The 20,463-nt window shown below is 55.8% G+C and overlaps 1 protein-coding gene across 2 annotated transcripts; it reads left to right on the top strand.

Moving 5' to 3' along the window:
• Positions 1-5,539: 5,539 nt before the first annotated feature.
• LRRC32 (leucine rich repeat containing 32) lies at positions 5,540-19,488 on the top strand. 2 transcript variants are annotated; one of them, XM_052653368.1, is made up of 3 exons: positions 5,540-5,666; positions 10,321-10,411; positions 15,277-19,488. In XM_052653368.1, the coding sequence occupies exons 2-3, from the start codon at positions 10,325-10,327 to the stop codon at positions 17,179-17,181; spliced, it is 1,992 nt and encodes a 663-aa protein (XP_052509328.1). In that variant the 5' UTR covers positions 5,540-5,666; positions 10,321-10,324; the 3' UTR covers positions 17,182-19,488. The 2 variants fall into 2 exon arrangements, with proteins under 2 accessions (XP_052509328.1, XP_052509327.1); XM_052653367.1 differs by lacking the exon at positions 5,540-5,666 and adding an exon at positions 6,222-6,424.
• The last annotated feature ends 975 nt before the right edge of the window (positions 19,489-20,463 follow it).

Genomic DNA, 20,463 nt, shown 5'->3' with positions numbered 1-20,463 from the left:
CCTTTATATTTCAGCCCTTCATTTCTGCAACTCAGTGGGGAGGGGCTGGTGTTACCTTCATTTCACAGAGAGGCGAAGGTAGCACCACAGTGAGGGGACAGCCCGCCTGCCCCATGCCCACTCAGGGCTTTTCAAAGGGCGCCTGCACCCTGGCAGCATCGGCATCCCTGGGAGGTGGCTCAAGAGGTAGGTTCCAGGCCCCAGCTCAGACCTGCTGAAGCAGACTCTCAGGGGCAATCTGTCCTCACAAGCCCTCAGAGATGATTCTGATACTTTAAGAGGAACTGGGCAAGGCCTCTGAAAAGATTGCTGAACCAGAAATACCTCACGTGAGGCAAGTGAAGGAAAGTGGAGGGGGGAGGGGAATCACCCCCTCAGCTCACGTGTGACCTCAGCCCACATCCTCACACTCTCTGGGCCTAGAATCTGCTCTCCTTCCAGGAGTGATAGTACAGGAGGCAAGCAGGATTCTCTGAAACTTTGGGAGGTGACCGTTATCTGTGGGAATGGTCAGGGTCCAGGTGAGCCAGTGTCTGAGTTCTGCCAGGCCCTGGGGCTTCGACCACCTAGAAGAAGACGAGAGTCCACAGCCTGCAGGGGTTTAGCACAGTGGGGAACCCAAAGTCTGAGAGGACTGCGAATCTGGAAAGGGACCTCCAGAGAACCCCGAGAAGCAGGGTCCCCCCACTATGGCTTGTCCTATCCTGGCCACAGTGGGTCAGGGTCAGGGTTGGGGCACACCTGGGGGTCAGGACACACCTCTGCCTGGGTCCTGAGCCCACAGTGCCGTGGTCCCTCTGACGCAGGCCCTCCCCGTCATTGCCTCCCACCACTGGGTGCTCCATCTGTCCACAGGTCCTTTCAATCTTTCACAGACTTTTATGTGAGGAAGACCATGTCGGTCACGTTGACCCGGCCCCCATTCCATGGGTTTCTACAAGTCATCCTCTCAACACCCCCTTGAAGTGAGCATAATGACTGTCCCCATTTGACAGATGAGAAATCGAGACTGCCAAGAGAGAATGACTGCCCAGCTCCCGTGTTGGGTGAGGGGGCTGCCCCACAGCAGCCTTGCCACTTATTAATGCTGACTTCAGGGCGCTCATGTGTTTGCAGCTGTCTCACCTGGGCTTGGTTCTGTTGCTGATGTGTTAACTTGGACATGACACTTTACGACATCACGGACCCTAACCAAGGCCTGTCCCGGTAACTCGGATCCTCAAGAAAAGGGTTCGTGTGGTTTAACCTCCAAATGGTTAAAACAGACGAAAAAGCTGTGAGGCTCAAAGGGACAAACCCTCAGGTTCCCAGCAGCCAGAGGCTTGCAGAAAGCTGTGGTTTCATGGTCCACAGAGCAGCACAGTCAAGCTGTGGAGACGCTTCTGATCCTGCCCTGCCAGCTTCACTCACTCTCAAATTTTCTCACCTAACGTCCCCCCCTCTTCCTTGGGGGCTCTGGGAGCCTCCAGATCCTCAGCCGTGGTTCTCGGCTCCTGTGTGGTGGCTGCGGGGTAGACAGGGAGCTCCCAGCACCTGGTTCCCCTGCATGGAAGGCTCCAAGCAGACGAGCAGCCAAGCTGGCCACACAAGGGGTCCCTGGAGTCTGAGGACCCGATGGGAAGGGCTGCCATGCCCCGCCCCACCAGCGGTGTGACCATGGGCAAGTCACAGAACCTCTCTGAGCCTCGGTCTCTCTTCTGTCAAAAGGGAGCAACCATCGTCCTCCTTTTGTCAGGTGGCTGTGAGGAGGAGATGACCCGAGTCAAGTACCTGGCGCCACGCCCGGCCCTGCAAGCCCTCGTTTTTCCCGTTAAACACGTAGGCTAGTTTTCAGAGGAAGGGACACTCCAGCTGTCTCTTTATCAGGATTTGTTTCCGAAGCACCCCATGTTGTCTTTTGGCTCACAAACTCCCGACAGCTGACACCCGCCAGGATTTTCTCTCCTATGCTACTGTACCTCTGCAGGGCGGCCCATGGCTGGTACGCTCTAAGCCTAGCTGCCTTAGGAAGCAAGGGGGGTAGGCAAAGAAGAACTGGGGAACCCAGGGTTTTCCCACAGAAAGCAAGGCCCCAAAAGGGACTGATGAGGGAACTCCCTGACTCCCCAGGGCCCACAGAGGTGCTGGGCAGGGCAGAGAGTGAGGAGAGCCACACTCTTGCACTGAAATCTGGTCTGGGAGTCTGGAGATCCAGGTTCAATTCCTGGCTCCCAAGCTGTGTGACTTGGGCCAGTTATTTAACCTCTCTGAGCCTCAGTTTCCAAGTCAGTAGTTGAGACTAAAGATACCTGAGGCTGTCTGTGGTTATCTTTATCCCCATTTGCCACAGGAGATGAAGGACTGGCCTGCAGTGGGTATTCAGTGAAAAAGGCAGCAGAAACTAAGTTGGGGGTCCAGGGTGCCACAGTCCTTCCCATCCCATTTCTATGGTTAGATGAGGCCAGAAAGGCTCAGAGAGGTTTAGCAACTTGTCCGAGGTCACACAGTTTGTGCACATCATTGCCTTCCTGGGCCACTCACTCCTACTTGGGATCCTCGGGTATCAGCTTGGTCTCAGAAACCTTCCCAGGGAACTTTGAGCCTGCCTTGTCGCCTGGGAGGGTTTTCTCATCTCAGAGTGATAGTCCTAGAGACACAAGAAAAGACGTGTCTCCTGTCTTCACTGAAAGATTCTTGGGGGAATAGAAGCATTTCCACAAAAAAACCAACACACTGAAGTTGAGCCTCCCATGGAAGGGCTGTCTGGGAGAATTGCTGGAGGGGTGCAAGGAGGCACTAAGCAACGTTGGATGGAATGTTAGTTTTGGTGGCTTTTAAAAGAAAGCCACCCTCCACGTGGCTGCCATGAAAATCCGAGCCTGCTCAGTCCTGCCCTATCCTTCCCATTCAGATCCAGTTTTGACTCCTGGACTTGGCCTGTGAGTCTTCTGGACTCCATCATCCTAGATTCTCATTTGCCTCCCATCTGGTCTGGGGGCTCTACAAGGGTAGGTCCTGGACATTTTGATTCCGGGACCTGCCACAGAAGGAAGGTTATGCTTCCTGGGCAAGGATCACAGGCCAGGCCCCCATCAGATGTTTACACATGTTTCTGTGATTTAGGCTTCACAAGAAGCCGGAACATCAGGTGTTACTATTATTCTCACTTTGCAGATCAGTAAACTGAGGTCAGAAAGATCAAGCAATATGCCAAAAGTCACACAGCAATGTGATCGCTGAAGACGTGAAGAGATGAAGGAAGGGGCGCTGAGCACATGGGGTTCCCGCTTTCAGGCCCTGGTCCCCAGAGGCATCTGCAGCGGGTAGGCTCGCTTGATTGCCCATCTGTCTCCAACTCCTGGGGAGCCCCATCTAGGCACTGAGTGAGGTGGACCCCTGTGAACTGACTAACCACAACCACAGTCTTCGGAGGTGTGTGGGAGGAGGAGAGTGGCTCTCCCCCAGCCCGCCATAGCCCCAGCCCCGCCCTACCCCAGCCCCAGCCAAAGCTCTGTGCCAGCCCAGCAGTTTCTGCTTGGCAGCAGCTCAGAGAAGAGTGAAGTGGCACTGGATGTGGGGGGAGCAGGTTGGGTGGGAGAGCCTGAGAACTGTCTGATTCCAGCTCAGCCATATTCTGCCAATGCTGCAGGGCTGCTGTGAGGCACTTCCCGGGCATTTGGCCCCTTGGACAAGGATCTGGAAAAGGAAGCGCACGGGGAGTGGCAGAAGCATCATTAATCAGTACAATAGACAGCCAGAAGTTGCCTAACAACCACTGGGTGCAGGCCCCAGGCTGGGTCCGTTATTCTTAGTTTAGGCACCAACCTGAGAAGAAGCTACTATCTTTCTCACTCTACTGATGGGGAAACTGAGGTTCCATTGGATGAGATGAGGACTAGAGCTGGGGGTAGGTGGGGGGAATATTAGTGATGACCAGCAGGGCCCTCCATCAGCATAGATCTGAGGTTCCTGGTGGCGAGGAAGGAGAAGAAGGTGTAGACACCCTTCCCATGTCTTGTGACCTTTCCTACCCATGCTCTCCTAGCAGCTCAGGTCCCCTCTTAGCAAAGCTTTGCCGATTTCCTCCTCTGAGTCTACGTTAGGCCCTGCCCCATCCCCACCCTGTTCCCCTAGTGCTCGCAGATTGTCATCTCTGAGCTGTCCCCATCTGCCCAGGCCTGTACCCACAGTGAGCCAGATGGGAGGAAGGAAAAGCAGATGCCATTGAGAATTCAAGGAACTCAGCTTGTTAAGTCCAGCTTCACCCTGATTTCCCACAAGGCTGTGGGTGGTCCCTTCCCCGTCTGTAAAATGGGGCACTTGTGCTACTCTCAGGGCTGGTGACCATCAGGGAAGAGAAGCGTTGTGGAAGAGGAATTCTCTACCACCCTTGGAACCGGAGTCTGGAGGATAGCTGTGACCCTCTTCCGCTTGGCACCCCTCCCTCGGGTCCACACTCAGCAGGGCAGGGCAGCTGTGATTTGGCAGAGTCGAGGCATCTAGAAGAGGAGGTGGCTTTGGGGAAGATGTGTAAAAGACAGTGATACCACTGTGCTGCTTTTTGAATAGCACTTGAAGACAACCTGAGTAAGATGGTGCTGGAAATGGGGATTCAGTTTGGCCAGGGTTGGGGTGATCCCCTGGAGGAGAGCATGGCAACCCACTCCAGTATTCTTGCCTGGAGGATCCCATGGACAGAGGAGCCTGGCGGGCTACAATCCATGGGGTCACAAAGACAGGCCATGGATGAGCGACTAAGCACAGCACAGCTAGCTTTTTGTGAAGACTGGGCTGAAATCCCTGTCTCTTATAGTCAGTGTGACTTTGGATGTGCCACTTAACCTGAGACTCAGTTTCCCCAAATGGGGACCTTACTAGTCCCAGACAGATGATTTTTATTTATACTCGACGACCTCATCCCTAACTTGTTTCTCCACCTGAATCCTGGAGACTTAGATGGTACCTTTCCACAGCTGCTTGAGGGTCCAGGAGACGCTGGAGGAGGCTCTGAACACTACAGCCCAATCCAGAGAGGGGACTGTGGACCCACCAGAGGGGATGGCTGCGGTGTGGGGAACCCCCTTGTAGCCGCCCCGGGGCCAGTGAAGGGTCATTTCCTTCCGTGTTCAGCCCCGCCGTCACCTCTCCTGTTTGCCTCCCCTAAGTGCGTCGGCGCCAACAGCGGGAGAAATCGGGGGCAGGCCGGATTTCCTCTGCGGACCTGCTAGAGCCACCCGCCCCTCCGGACCCCGCGGGGCCACGAACTGCACGTGCAGCGGCGGCCTCGGTGGCACAGCGCTTCCTTAGGGACCCCTCTCCTTCCCCGTCCTTTCATCCTGTCCTCTTCGACCCGCCCCTCCCCAGCCTCGCAGTTTCGGCCGCGAGAAAATGCTTCCTCCCCTCGCGGGTTCCGGATAAACCGAGTCACGCGGGGGCGCGCCGGCCGGGCGCTAGGACCCCGCGGCCGGGCCGAGGGGGGGCGTGGTGGGGCGGGTCGGCGGGAGAGGTATTTAAATTGGAGCCCCGGTCGCCCTCTCGTGGATCGGGCTCCCGTGGGGCGGTGGAGCGGCTGTGCGCCTCCTCGGGCCGTGACCCCGGGGTCTGGCGCGGGGTGGGACGGGGAGGGCAGGTTTGCGCAAAATGTGCCGGGGCTGCCCGGGAGAGGAGCGGCGGCCGCGCTGAGCCAGGTAGGAGCCGCCCAGCGGGCGAGGCTGGCCGGCCCCTCGGGGAACTGGCGGTCCCGAGCCCCTCTCGAGCACCCGGCGCGGAGCTGGGCTGGGGCTGGTTCATCGAGACACTGATCCTCAACAATCGCCCCCCCCCCCCCCGCCACCCCACTACCAATACTTTGTGCGTGGGGCCAGGGTTGACCCTGCCTCGGCTCCAGGCTCCTAGCTCAGCGGATCTTTCCCGCGAAGGGCAGGGCGAGGCCGGCGTTCCCATTTGACAGATGGGAAAACAACCGCAGAAAGGCCAGCACTTGCCCAGGGAACACACAAGCTAGTCAAGGGCAGTTCAGGATTTGTCTCTGGTCTCCTTCTGCCCTCTAACCCTGGCGGGGGCGGGGGGGAGGGGGCTGGGGGCGGGTATGTGGGTCTTCCCATCCCACCGCACCAGATAGCCTGCCCATCTCTAGGGGTGCAGAGGGTGAGGCACCCACCTCTCTCCTAGGGTTTCCGCAGCCAGCCCTCTTCATGGGTGGTAGGACGTGAGGGACCCCCACCCCCACTCTCAGCTGCCTGAAATTCCGCCATCACAGACACATTCCTTTGGGTTAAGGTCTAATTCCCCCGTGGGCTGCACATGTCTCCAGAACGGGGCTTGCCCTTAGTGATTCACTGCTGGCTGGGAACATCCACAGCAGCTCTCCCAGGACCCGACTCTGCCCGTGATCCAGGCTGAGAGGAGGGAGAGGAGCACCCAGGAGCAGCCCGAAGCCGGCACTGTGAGCCTGTCTGCTGCTGTGTGTGTTGGGGGTTGGGGGATGTGTGGAGTGAGTTAGAAAGGAGATCTTGGCCTGGTGTTGTGGAAACACTTGCTTTAGGAGGCAGACAGACTGGATTCTGATCCTGACTCTGCCATTAACTGCCTATGTGACCTTGGGTAAGTCATCTCCCTGAGCCTAGTTTTCCTCGTAGGCAAATTCTCTAGGAGGCAGGCAGCTCAGCACCTGCTGGAAAAAACACAACACACAGATCTGGGCTAAATCCCAAAACATTTATGAGCTGGGTAACTCTGGGGTAAGTCACTTCACCTTTCTGAGTCTCAGTGTTCTCATATGTAAAATGGAAATTATAGTAACTGCTTCACTGGGCTGTTGTGAGAATTAAATGAAATGATACGTGTCAAGTGCTAAGAAGAGTATCTAACATCCTTAAACACTAGAGATGGGCTTAATATTTGTAGTGCCCCTCCACCTCATTTCTCTCTATCCCTCTCTCTCTCACACACACCTACACATTTTATTGGCACTTCTCCCATAGTCCTAAGATGTTTCTTGCCTCCTCTTCCCTGGGCCACTTGTCTGGCCAGAGGCCTTCCTCTTGAGCACTCCTCGCCTCACCTGGGCTGCTCAGCCCTGCAAGTTTGTTCCCTCTGGGAAAGACAGTATGTGTCCAGGATACCCTCACAGCCATCTCTGCTTGATCATCACAACCACTGGGGGCAAACAGTGGCAAAACAGGAACCAGGCTACATGCTTTACAGATGGGACATGGAGACCCTGAAAGGTGAAGGGACATCCCCCAGGGCACAGGGCTGGTGAGCAGTAGCGTCAGGATGGGAGCCTGGGTCTCAGTGATCCCAGCCCTCCCTTTTGAGAGCAAGTAGCCCTCAGATTCTACACACTGTCTGGGTACTGCTGAAGGGTGCCCACCATCAAGGGGCCCCTCTCCTTTGGATGGCAGGGCAGAGTTCCACATGCTGCAGGGAAGGGCCCCCCTGGATGTTCAGCTGCCCACCTGGGAGATAAGATGGGATTTGGCAGGGGAACAGGAAACAAGAGCCCCTTTAGAAGGTTCAGAACTAACCCACGTCCTCTCTTATCCTTACCTTATCCTTACCTACCTTATCCTTACTCACCACTCGGCCCTTTGCAGTGGACTGCTACCCCTCACTTTTCTGTTTATTCAATAGATCTTTAGTGAGCACTGCTTATTAGACCCCTGTTCTCAGAATAAGAAATAAGCTATTAGGAAAGAACCAAAACGAGGGAAACAGTAAAACATATGCAGATCTGGGGAGGTGGAGGGAGCAAGCAGGGCAAAGGCCCTGAGGCAGGAGGGCACTTGCTTGAGGAATGGAGAGAAAGCTAGGACTCGTTGAAGGGAGGGCAAATGGTAGATGGAGTTAGAGAGGAGGTTGTGTACATCTGGATTTTATGCGAGGCTTTCAAGCAGTGAGATTCATGGTCTGATACATGATTTAAAGACATCACTCAGGCTACTATGCTTAGGGCAGACTGGAAGAGATCAGGGTGAAAACAAGGTGTTGCTGGGATTGAGGCCCAGGGTCATGGTGGTGCCTCAGTCTGTGGGGTGATGGGCAGATCCAGAATCTGGTTTTTTAGGAAGAGCAGACAGAACCTGCTGATGAGGGGAGGGAGTGTGGCAGGGAGGTAAAGGGAGGGTCCAGGAAAGAAACTGCTTTCTCCAGTGTCACCATGTCACCGAGGCGCTGTGTGCCGATTCTCACTGCCTTCCTGGACCTGTGCAGTGTGAGATGGGGCCCAGTGGAGAGTAAGGCCCCTCTGCCCTGGGGATGCGCCCCATGGTGATGGGGGAGGGGTGAAGGGAAGGGAACCAGGGGCTGATGGGATGCTTGGTGCCAATATATAGCCCAGACTCGGAGAACCAGAGAAGGCTTCTTGGAGGAGGTAACATCTAGGCTGAGACCCAAAGAATGAGGAGATATTCAGCACAATAGAGGGGAGGAAGTGAAGGTTAGGGGCAGTGAAAAATGCTTAGAGAACTGAAGGGAATTCGAGGCTTCCAGAACACAGACTAGGAGAAGGGACAGTGAGAAATGAAGCTGGAGGGAAGAGCTGGTAAGGCAGGCACACTCCTCAAGGCCCTCGAAGGCCCTGCTGAGGGGTTTCCACTCAATTCTGAGTATACTGGTTTTCAAAAGGGTGGTGATGTTCTGCTTTTTAAACAGCAGAACAGAATTTCCTGTAAGAGCCCAACCTGTAACGCAGGTGAGAGGAAGAACAGCTGTGGGGCAGGGGGCCCATGGCCCCGGGGGAACCCAGGGAACAGGGCTTAAAAGACACCACTGCGTTCTTTGCCTATCTGAACACGGAAGGACCTCAGAGCACCCATCTTCATTTACAAATCATAGCAAGGATGTTTATGGGTTCTAACAGTAAAGACTCAGCCCATAAAGGTTCTATACATGCATCATCTAAAGCATCCCTCAGATTCACAATTCAGCACATACTTATTGAGCACCTGCAGGAGACCTTGTAGCGTAGAGGTTAAGGGCACAGATCCAGAAACCCAACTTCCTGCGTCTGTCACTTGTTATTTGTGTGACCTTGGGCATGTTGCTTAATTTCTCTGAGCCTCCATTTTCCTGTCTGAACAGTGGGAATGGTGATCATAAAACCAAGTCATTGAATTATTGGAGAGAGTAAATGAGTTCATAGCTGTAAAGTGTCGAAAAGAGTGCCTAGCGCATGAGAGCTCTATGTGTGACACTTTCATAGAATACGTCTCATTTGATCTTTAACAAAACTTGGCAAGGTTGGCATTAGCCTCAGAAGAGGAAACTGAGGCTCAGAGAGGTGAAGCGACTTGTACAAAGTCACATAGCAGGTAAGTGGAGGAGACAGAGGAAGCAGTCTGGTGTGGGTGACTCTGAGTCCAGTGCTCTTGGAGAGCATTATATGTCTCTCCTTGTTAATGTTTTGTATGTATTTATATTATGGTCACTTCTGGGCCTTTATCTGTGTCCCCAGTTCCCAGTACAGAGCCAGACATGAAGAGGCATTCAGTAAAGATGTGGGTGAATGAGTGAATGAATGAATGAAATTGACGGACTGAGCTGTGTGTTGCTAGCACTTGACCCAAGTTCTCAGTGAATGAGCCTCTAGCAGCACTGGGATGCTACCCATCTGGGGGCTTTGTGGTGCCCCTCAACCTCAACCAGGCTGCTCATAGAGAGAAGGGCTGGCCCAGCAGGCCTGGGTGTCCCACTGTGCAGGCGGTGGCTTCAGTGAAAGTTAAGGGCCTGGCAGCCTGTTCCTGGGGAAGTCCACGGGCCACAGTGCTGGGGGCAGGGCAGGCCTCCTGGCGGGGCTTCCTGTCAAGGCTCCAGGCTCAGCCTTCAAACAATGGCAGGGACTCGGGGATCAGAAAATCAAAAGAGAAAGGGCAAAATAAAGTTCTGCGGGTGGGGGGATTGAGGAATTCCGTTTGGAACTTGAGCTCAGATGGGGGGCCTGCTTGTGGCCTGTGTGGACCTGGAGTCAGAGGCCCAGCCCTGAGCTTGGCCCAGGGCAGCCTTCAGGCCTGTCTGCCTCCTGCTCGCCTCCTCCATGCTGTTTCTGCCTGATGGGGCCTTTCGAAACCCAAATCTGACCTTGTCACCCACTGCTTAAAAACTCCTGTCCAAGGTAATGGCTTAGCCCCTCCATCTGGCACCGAAGGCCCTTTGTGATGGGCTGCAGCGCTGTTTCCCACCACCTTCACAAGGGGCCCCATTCACAGCACCTTCAGTCCAGCTCCCGCTGTGGTCTGGGGTTCCCTGAGAGCAGCTGCAGACAGAAGGGGGCGGTGGGAGCCCGCGGTGGGAAGGAGCCTGCGGTCTTACCATCTCCCCCTTTCCTCCTACCCTGTGCAGAGCCATGAGCCACCAGATTCTGCTGCTTCTGGCCGTGCTGACCCTGGGCCTGGCTACCTCCCAACACCGAGACAAGGTGCCCTGTAGGAAGGTAAGATGCTCTGCCTCGTAAGGGAGAGCTCCTCATATCCCCTGCCTCCGGGGGTCCTACTGCCCCAGAAGCCAGAGGCTAGAGGGCTCAGAAGAGGAAAGGGGATCCACTTAATGCCATTAAAGCTCACATTTAATGAGCACCTACTAGAATGTCCAAATGCCCTGGTTACTATTAATCCTGCCAGCTAAGTATAATCATTCCAGTTTCAGAGAATTGGAAACCCGCTTGGAGAAGCTAGCCAACTTGTCCGAGGTCATTCACTTCTGGCCATTAGGGACTCTATTTCCTCAAGCCGCCCCCACAGGGCAGTGGGTCCAGCTGGCTGCTGAAGAATATGTGTGTGTGCGTGCTAAGTCACTTCAGTCGTGTCCGACTTTTTGTGACCCCATGGACTGTAGCCCACCAGGTTCCTCTGTCCATGGGGATTCTCCAGGCAAGAATGCTAGAGTGGGTTGCCATGCCCTCCTCCTGGAGATCTTCCCGACCCAGGGATCGAACCCACATCTCTTACATCTCCTGCACTGGCAGCCAGGTTCTTTACAACTGGTGCCACATGTGAAGTTCTGAAGAATATGTATATGTGTGGGGAACCTGGGGTGGGCTGCTGGGAAAGGCTCTTCTGTCCTGGGCAAATCCCCTCCCTAACTGGGCTCCTTAACTTGAGCCCAACTGCCGTATTCCTGTGTGATGCCTCTCACTTATTACTGCCCAGATCAAATGCCGCCTTCTCCAAGAAGCTTTCCCTGACCCCTCCCAGGCCATCTATTTTCTGGGCTCCCACAGTCCTAAGCCTCCCTCCTTCTCAACACTGAGCACATGGGGTAGTTGGTAAATGGGTCCACGCCTGACTCAGCTACCAGACCAAGAGGTCCTCAAGGGCAGTGACAAGGTTTGATCCGTTTTGTCCCATTTTCCTGGAGTCAGGGAAACTAGCTCTGAGGTTACTGTGACCCTGTGGGATACAGAGAAAAGAGATTATCTAGCCTAACTGGAAGGCTGGACAGTCACTGAGGTCAAGGCCAGAGCTCGGGCTGGGGAAGGGACAGGGCCTCCAGTAGCCTCATTTGGACCTGGGACTGGAAGCTCGTGACACAGAGTTGGTGTTGTTTTAGTCACCCAGTCGTGTCTGACTCTTTTGTGACCCCATGGATTGGGATTTTTCCAGGCAAAGGAGTGGGCTGCCACTTCCTTTCTCCAGGGGATCTTCCCAACGAAGGGACTGAACTTGCGTCTCCTGCATTGCAGGCAGATTCTTTACTGCTGAGCCACTGGAGAAGCCCTAGAGACACAGGGTGGGCAGCTGCTTCGGGAAGTGCCTGTGCTAGCAGCCAGGGCCAGCAGCACTTCCCTAGGGTCTGCAGTGTCTGCCGTCGCCACCTCACTCGTGCTCCTTGGAGCCCTTCCAGGGTTCCCAGAATCCAGAGTAATGGGCAGAGAAGGACTGACATCGCCACATGCAGCCCCACATCCTACCTGGGGCAGAAGGCTCAGAGGGAGGAAGGGCCTGGGCCACCCAACAGGCGGAAGGGAGCTGGGTGAACTTTGGATTTGGGGCAGAGGAGATAACAGACAGGAAAGGACTTTCTGAACTCCTACGGAAGGCACTATGATGCTTTTTAATATTAAAAAGAAATGGCCACATGCCGAGGGCTAGCAAGGGGCCTACTCTACACTAAGGACTATCTCTCATTTTGTCCTGCCCAGAACTCCTCTTTTCAGCTGAGGAAACTAAGGCTGAGAGAAGAGACGGGACCCCCAAGGTCATACAGACAGGAAGTGGCAGAGCCAGGATTCGGACCTCTCCCTCCCAAGTTCATGCTGTCCACTGCTGGGAGATTCTCCCTGCCCTGCTTCCCTCTGTGTGCAGATAGTATGATGGGGTTGAGTGGCACCCTCTTCCCTCCTTAAACAAAAAAGAAGCTGGGAAATGGCATCCTGGCACATCAGAGAGAGTGAATAGGGGGCCATCGGGGGAAGCTCAGAACCAGACTAAGGGTGGATGCTCCCAAGATCCCTCCCCACATGTCACTCATGCTGGGGGCTCGGCAATCAGGGAGCAGTGGGTGCCCCACAGACGGTGTCCTGAGAGCTGCCCTGGCCTTCAAGCTCCTTCCTGGACTGAACTGGAGAGCTGAGCAGTCCTGCCTCGCGGCAGCCCCCTCTGGGCCTCTGTGACAGGGGTTCTGGGCACTGGGCAGAAAGCAGGATTGGGTGCTAGACTGGGCCAGCTTTGTGTCCTGGCTCAACTCTCAGGGGCTGGTGCCCCAGGGGACCTTTGAGTATCCAGAGGTGAAATGGGGCTGGGTGTATACATGGGGTAAGCGCTCCCCACCCCACACAACACATTATGTCTGTTCATTTTGTTGTTTCTTCTTTAATCAGGATGGTTCAGGGAGCTGAGAACATGGATGAGGAGTCTATGCCCAGTAGCCCCAGCTGGCAGAGAGGTTGTGAGGGAGGAGGAAGCAAGGAGCTAGGCAGGTATGGCAAGGTGGCTAGAGTATGAGGATTCTAGTTTGCACTGGCGCCCAGTGGCAGGGGTTGTCCCTGGGCCTCTGAGTAATGCTGGTCACTGTGCCGTGTGGACTTGGAAGAGTCGCACATGCCTGATGGAAGACAGCCCGTTCCTCCCCCCGTCCCTCCCCCTACCTTGGGCTCTTGGGAGGAAGCTGAGAGCTGGGCCAGGCAGGGAACACCCAGGCTGTATTCCTACCCTGTCGGCCTGGCTGCTGACCTGTGACCTCATTCAGGTTACTGCCATCTTTAGGCTTGGTCTCCCCATCTGGGGAGGGGGTGGGCTGAACCCTTTGCGCTCTAATAGTCTTTGACTTTAGTCTGAGTAAATGGATCGTGTGTCCTAAGCTGCTTCAGTCGTGTCCGACTCTTGCGACCACATGGACTGTAACCTGCCAGCCTCCTCTGTTCATGGGATTCCCCAGGCAAGAATACTGAAATGGGTTGCCATTTCCTCCTGCAGGAGATCTTCCCAATCCAGGGATCAAACCCTGTCTCCTGCATTGGCAGGAGGGTTGATTACCACTAGCGCCACCTGGGAAACCCTGAATGAATGGATCATCCCTTTTCTTTTATCATTCAGAAAGGTGACTGTATTAAGCTGATGATGTCTTTCATCTACTGAAAAATGTACTGAGCACTTTCTGGTGCTCAGAAAAGCCAGGTCCAAATATCCACTCAATCAAACCCTTTGCCCAGAGCTCACTTTCTAGCTGGTCCACACACAGATAGTCACAGGGAGAAACAAAGGGAAGCACAGGGACTGTGAGAGCCCAGAGGAGGCCCCGACCTGCCCGGCATTTAGGGAGGTCTTCTGGGTGGAGGAGACCCTGGTGCTCAGCACAGAGTTCATGATCCTGCTCTCGTTGGGCAGAGCACAGCCAGCACGTGGAGCAGCAGGAAGGAGGCTGAGAGGTGGGTGTGGGAGGGTGCAGTGGGCCGTAGTCAGGTGTGGGCTGGGCTAGGGTGGGTTAGGAGAAGATCAGCAGGGACCACAAACGTTGAACCCTGCTGAGGGTCCTGGCTCTGCCTGGAAGGGGTTTAAGTCAAGGGCAACATGGTCAGTGTGGACTTTCTGACAGTTGCCAGGCATTTGGCTGGCAGACCCATCAGAAGGGGTCAGGGGAGACAGGCTGGGGTGGAGTGGGCCTGAGCTGGGTGCTTATGGAAGTCAGAGCCTTTGCTGGGAAAGGCTGGGGTTCCTGGTGTGCCGGAAATGACAGAGGGAGACTGCATTCACATGGAAAGAATTCTGGCCCCTGAAGGCACATGTGGTGGAGGACAAAAGTGGGGTCTTCGGTTGTTAAGAGACTGGGGTTCAAAAGCTACTAGCTCTGTTCCTTACCAGCTGGGTGATCCTAGACCCTCTCTTCCCCTCTGTGAGTTTGGGTTTCTTAAAGAGGGGTGATCATGTTTGATGGGCAGGCTACCGTGACAATCCAAGGAGACCATGGGTCTGAAAATGTGAAATAAAATATAAAATGCTGAGTAGGCATTGGGGAAGGATGAGTTACATTCTGGATCAGAACCAGATGGAGCTCACACAGCAAAATCAGCTCTTGTCAACAAAGAATATGGGTTGGGACGCTGGTCATCTTTTTCCCTGCCCCAACCCCATCTCTGGGGGCCCATCTGGACTGGACCATGAGAACTGAAGCCACTGAGGGGGTGAGGGTGGGGTGGGGTAGATGGGGCAGCAGGAAAGAGGTCACATCTAGGGAGTTTCAGCAAGGAAGGCAGGCTTTGGAACCAGAGCTGTGCCCCATGGAGTGAGGATTTGAATGAGATCTGAGATTGCGAGACCAGAATTAAAACCGAAGACTAGAGTGGAAAGAGCATTTTTCCCTTTTGGAAACATTTCTCCCAAAGTGGTTTCTAATCTAACATCGGCTGGGTAAGTTTAACTCTCTGGGTCCATAGAAGGAACTTGGGATGTGGAACGAGGAGGCCTGGGTCCCAGCGTGGCCCTGCTCCTCACTGGCTCTGGCTCATTCTAAATGATACGTGGCTTAGTTTCCGGTAAAATAGGATAATAATCAGTACAGAATTTTTTTTGTTTTTACATTTTTCCTTCTGTCTATCGTCTGTATGGTCTACCCATGAAAGCTTCCTTGAGTCCCTCCCTGATGCCAGCCCTGCTGTACTGCGGACCAAAGACAGTGGCAGGGAGGGGTAGGGATCATGCAGACCTAGGGGGATTAGGCTGAATCATGCTGGGAGGACAGAAGAGAGGCCTAGCCAAGCCTGGTAGGGGCTCAAGTCATCCTTCCTAGAGGCGAGTGTCGGGTTCTACTTCCTACCCCATGCACTGATGCCCACTGCTCTTCCTGCCCTCCCACCCTCCCCAGGTGGACAAGGAGGTCTGGTGCCAGGGCCGTGGCCTGCTCCAGGTCCCCTCGGTGCTCTCACGGGACATCGAGGTCCTCAACTTATCTGGGAACCAGCTGCGGAGCATCCTGGCCTTGCCCCTGGGCTTCTACACGGCACTTCGTCACCTGGACCTGAGCGCCAACGAGATCAGCTTCCTCCAGCCAGGGGTCTTCCAGGCCCTGCCCCACCTGGAGCACCTCAACCTGGCCCACAACCGCCTGGCGGTGGGCACGGCGCTGAATACTGGGGGACTGGGCCCCCTGCCGCACCTGACGTCCCTGGACCTGTCGGGGAACAGCCTGTACAGCGGCTTGGCGGAGCAGCTGCTGGGGGAGGCGCCTGCCCTGCGCACACTCTCACTGGCGGAGAACAGCCTGACGCGCCTGGGCCGCCGCACCTTCTCAGGCACACCCGCGCTGGAGCGGCTGGACCTTCACAGCAACGTGCTGATGGACATCGAGGACGGCGCCTTTGAGGCCTTGCCCCGCCTGGTGCACCTCAACCTCTCCAGGAACTCCCTCACCTGCATCTCAGATTTCAGCCTCCAGCAGCTGCGCGTCCTAGATCTGAGCTGCAACAGTATCGAGGCCTTTCAGACGGCCCCGGAGCCGCGGGCCGAGTACCAGCTGGCCTGGCTCGACCTGCGGGAGAACAAACTGCTCCACTTTCCCGACCTGAGCGCACTCCCGAGACTCATTTACCTGAACGCGTCCAACAACCTCATCCGGCTCCCTGCGGAGCCACCCCGGGGTGGAGGCGAGGGCCTCCATGCGCCTTCCGAGGGCTGGTCATCCTTGCCCCTCTCCAACCCCAGCCGCAATGCCAGCACCCAACCCCTCTCCCAGCTCTTGAATCTGGATTTGAGCTACAATGAGATTGAGCTCATCCCAGAGGGCTTTCTTGAGCGCCTGACCTCCCTGCGCTCCCTGAACCTCAGCCGGAACTGTTTGCGGACCTTTGAGGCCCGGCCCGGCTCCCTGCCCTGCCTGACGCTCCTGGACGTCAGCCACAATGCGCTGGAGACACTGGATCTGGGCTCCAGGGCCCTGGGGTCCCTGAGGACGCTGCTCTTACAGGACAATGCCCTGTGGGACCTGCCCCCGTACACCTTCACCAGCCTGGCCAGTCTGCAGAGGCTTAACCTGCAGGGGAACCGGCTCAGCCCCTGCAGGGGCCCAGCTGAGCCTGGACCCTCAGGTTGTGTGGCCTTCTCTGGCATCTCCTCCCTCCGTGTCCTGAACCTGGCAGACAATGAGATGGAGATACTGCCGGCAGGTGCCTTCCTCCACACACCACTGGCCGAGCTGGACCTCTCCTCTAACCCTGGGCTGGATGTGGCCCCAGGGGCCTTGGCGGGCCTGGAGGGCTCCTTGGAGGTCCTGGCCCTGCAGGGCAATGGGCTGGCCGTCCTGCAGGTGGACCTGCCCTGCTTCAGCTGCCTCAAGCGGCTCAATCTGGCCGAGAACCGCCTGAGCCGCCTGCCTGCCTGGACACAGGCTGTGTCCCTGGAGGTGCTGGACCTGAGGAACAACAGCTTCAGCCTCCTTCCGGGCAGTGCCATGGGCGGCCTGGAAAACAGCCTGCGGCGCCTCTACCTGCAGGGGAACCCCCTCAGCTGCTGCGGCAATGGCTGGCTGGCGGCCCAGCTGCACCAGGGCCGTGTGGACGTGGATGCCACCCAGGACCTGATCTGCCGCTTTGGCTCTCAGGAGGAGGTGTCCCTGAGTCACGTGCGTCCCGAGGACTGTGAGAAGGGGGGTCTCAAGAATGTCAACCTCATCATCATTCTCACCTTTGCAGTGGTGTCTGCCATCCTGCTCACCACGCTGGCCACCTGCTGCTGTGTGCGCCGGCAGAAGTTCAGCCAACAGTACAAAGCCTAGAGAGTTTGGAGGCCACACACGGGCTCTGTCAGGAGACCCTGCTGGGGCAGTGAGGGAGCCAGAGGCACGGAGAAGGGTGGGGACTGACCCACGATCACACAGTAAGCCAGGGTCCAAGACCCTCAGTCTCTCAGTTCCAGCCCAGGGCTCCTTTCCCCGTGTCCTGCTGCACTGCACTGTCCTGCAGTAGGTGACCCACTTCTCAGGCCACACATCACGTGGTCCAGCTGTGGAAGCCGGAAGTTGGGCAGTTTCAGGAGTGACAGAGTGTAAGGCTGACCCCATCAGATCTACAGGTCTTTGCCAAGCATCTGTTTTGTGCCACACCCTGCCCTGGGCACTGGGGGCGCCGGGGAATGAGACACATCCCTGCCGTCAGCGTTGCCCAGTCTGAGTGGGCAGATGGTCGCAGAGTGTGTGGGCACCACGTGGAGTATGAAAGCCAGGGCTCCAAAGTTCTGCAGCCTCAGCTGGCTGTGGATAGTCCTGCCCTGGCCAGGCCAGGGCACGAAAGGGGCAAGACCAAGAGAATTTGTCTGAGACATTTCCAAGCAGACTGTTTGTCACATCTTCTGATAATGACTTTCAGCTTCTCTGGAACATGAAGAGCTTGTGACCGGAAGAGAGCTGCAGCCACTTGAGTAAGGCTTGGATCCAGTGCTTTCAGGCAGGCTGCGGCAGCTCTGGCAGGGTCAGTTAAGAGGCAGTCTCCCTGGGCTCTGGCCCAGCACTGGACTGGTCTGTTTCCTGCTCTGAACAGGTGCTTTACTACCTGGCACCCTCAGGTTGCACACATGGGTCCAGATAACTGCCCTAGCCGCACCCCCCCACCCGCCATTCCCTGCCCAGGTCCTGCTCAAGCCTGCTGCTCCAGCTCAGCCCCACCCTGGCCAGTGAGCCAGGACTGAGACCCTTAGGTTTCTGGTTCTATTTTACACCACACTTGGCAGCAGTGACAAACCCAAGCCTGCATTTGCCTCTTTATGACAACCCTCTGAGGTTGGTATATTATCCCATTTAACTAGAGGCTCTGAAAGTCTCCCTCCAGGGATCTCCAGCTAAGAAATGCCAGAACTGAGCTCCAGACTCACATCCTCCTGTGTCCAGAGCCTGAGCTTGGCCACTGCAGGGGCTGCAGGCAGTAAGACGGACAGGAAATGGCCCCATATGGCTGGAAAGGGGCCAGGGAGCATCTGGGCACATCCCTTCTCCTTCCTCTCTCCCAGGCGGGCAGAGAGAAGACGGGCAGCCACAGGCCCATTCCTCCTTCTGTGCCTCTGTTTCTCTTATTCCATCCTTTGCTGACTGGGTGGGCTCTCCTATTCTCATCTAGCCCTTCCCTCCCTCCTTCTTCCTCTGTTGAGCATAACCTGGAATTTGAGACCATGGAGTCCAGCCTCCCTGGTACATAGGTAGAACAGCTGAGACTTAGGAAGAGAATGAGGCTTGCTCAGAGCTGCTCAAGTCAGGACAGAGCCTGTGAAAAGAGCTGGATTCAGACCTCACTGAGGGAGTCAGGGTTGGGGGGCTTGGGGGTTGGACCTGGGCAGTTTCCGTCTCTCTCTCAGCTGTCACATCACAAGACGATGCTGGCTCCAACCTCCCTTTCTGGTCCTCGTCATGCAGGGAGTTTTTCCCCCTAGAAAAACGCATAGAAAAATCCCATGCAGATATAACCCATGGAATCGTGGGCTGTCTGGGGACAAAGGAAGCCCTGGGATGAACCCAGGACTCTGAATCATTGTCTTCACCTTCTTACTGTGCTTGGCCTGCACTCAGGCTCACGATGGTGCTCGGTTAAGTATGAGATGATGAAAATGGCCCTCTGTCCACCCCATTTTACAGATGAGAAAACTGAGGCTGAGAGAGGGTCAAAGACTCAGGGAGTCCATGGCAGAGCAGGGCCAGAAGCTGGCCTGGTGGCCTGGCCCCAGCCGGGGGCCCTCGTGGTGAATGGGGCAGCTGGTGGGTCCAGCCCTGTTCGGGATCATGACCACAGGTGCTCACTGCACACAAACACTCTTCCTCAGGCCTGAGGGCACGGTGTGGGCCCCTTCATGCCTGATCTTTGAAAACACTACAGGATGCTGCTTTCACCTCCCGGGAGCCAGGCCACAACCCAGGCCTCAGGACCCACTCTTTGTGTAACCCACATGAATGTATTAAAAAATAATTTTGGAGAAATGGTGCAGCCTGCCGGCCTCCTCCTTGCTGCTGGGAATCTTTGCATCCACTTGAACCCTACCCTCCTCTACTTCCCTTCCAGCCTTTGAAGCCTCATGGCAGACCCCTGGGGAGACAGGCTGGGGACCACTGGGTGGGAGACTGAGGCCCTGGGTCTCACCATCTTGACCTTTGGTGCCTCAGCCGCCATCATGCCCCCTGCCACACCTCTGTCTCCTCACACTCGGCAAACCCCGTTCCCCACCTACGAAGAAAACGGTGACTTCCAGCAGGAACCTGTTAGTGCCTTTCTCTCTCTGCTTTCTCTGTACCCGCTCCCCACCCTGTTCAGAGGCAGCACTGGGCATGTCCTGTCCTCTCTCACTCATTTATTTTCTCACTTTGCTCTCACTTCAGCCTCTCCTCTCTGCTTCTGTCTTCCTCACAGATTTCAGCTGTGCTCAAGTCTTGCCCATCTTAAAAACAGTACAAAGACCCTTAAACCACTTTTCCCCTTCCTTTCCCGACATCATGGATAAACTTCTCAGTAAAGTAGCTTCCTCCCCCTCCCCTCTATCCTAATCTATTCCAGACCGCTTCCAGCTGTCCCCAGCAATCTCCCCAACCCAGGGCTGAGGTCACCAAGGTTGTACTTTTCAGACCACGCCTCCCTGACCTCTCCACTGTGGGGCCCGCCTCTATCCCCCTATCACCCGCACCCTCCCCTTGGGACACTCCCCTGACATCTAGGACCCTAGATGCCCCTCCTTTTGGGGCTTTGCTGTGTGCTCATCTTCCTCAAGCCATCAGAATGGCAATCAGCAGGACTCTTCTCCCAGGAACATCATCATCCTCACTGATGTGGCTGCCCCATCGCTTTGATGAGGCCCACATCTCTGTCTCCAGCCCCAGGCCTTCCTGAGCATCCAGCCCTGCTACCCTGACCCCCAAAGGCCTCCCCAGCTAGAGAGTTAAAGACCTCCCAGGGGCTGGAGGATTGAGAGTGAGCAGCCAGGCTGCTCAAGGTTGAACTTGGAAGAATCAAGAGGGGTCAGAAGAAGAGCATTCATGGTTCCTAGAAGGGAGTTGGAGGGTGAGAGTGTGGGCTGTGGGGTCTAG

Source organism: Budorcas taxicolor, chromosome 15, assembly GCF_023091745.1.
Source record: "Budorcas taxicolor isolate Tak-1 chromosome 15, Takin1.1, whole genome shotgun sequence".
NCBI classification, from domain to species: Eukaryota; Metazoa; Chordata; class Mammalia; order Artiodactyla; family Bovidae; genus Budorcas; species Budorcas taxicolor.
The sequence above is the reverse complement of the archived record's forward strand: the minus strand, read 5'-3'. Positions and strand labels throughout refer to the sequence as shown.

What these genes read in the sequence shown, in the direction of transcription:
- LRRC32 (XM_052653368.1), top strand. Translation starts at nt 10,325, where the DNA reads ATGAGCCACCAGATTCTGCTGCTTCTGGCCGTGCTGACCCTGGGCCTG. An exon ending in ACAAGGTGCCCTGTAGGAAG is followed by an intron (nt 10,412 to 15,276) that starts GTAAGATGCTCT and finishes CACCCTCCCCAG; the next exon opens with GTGGACAAGGAGGTCTGGTG.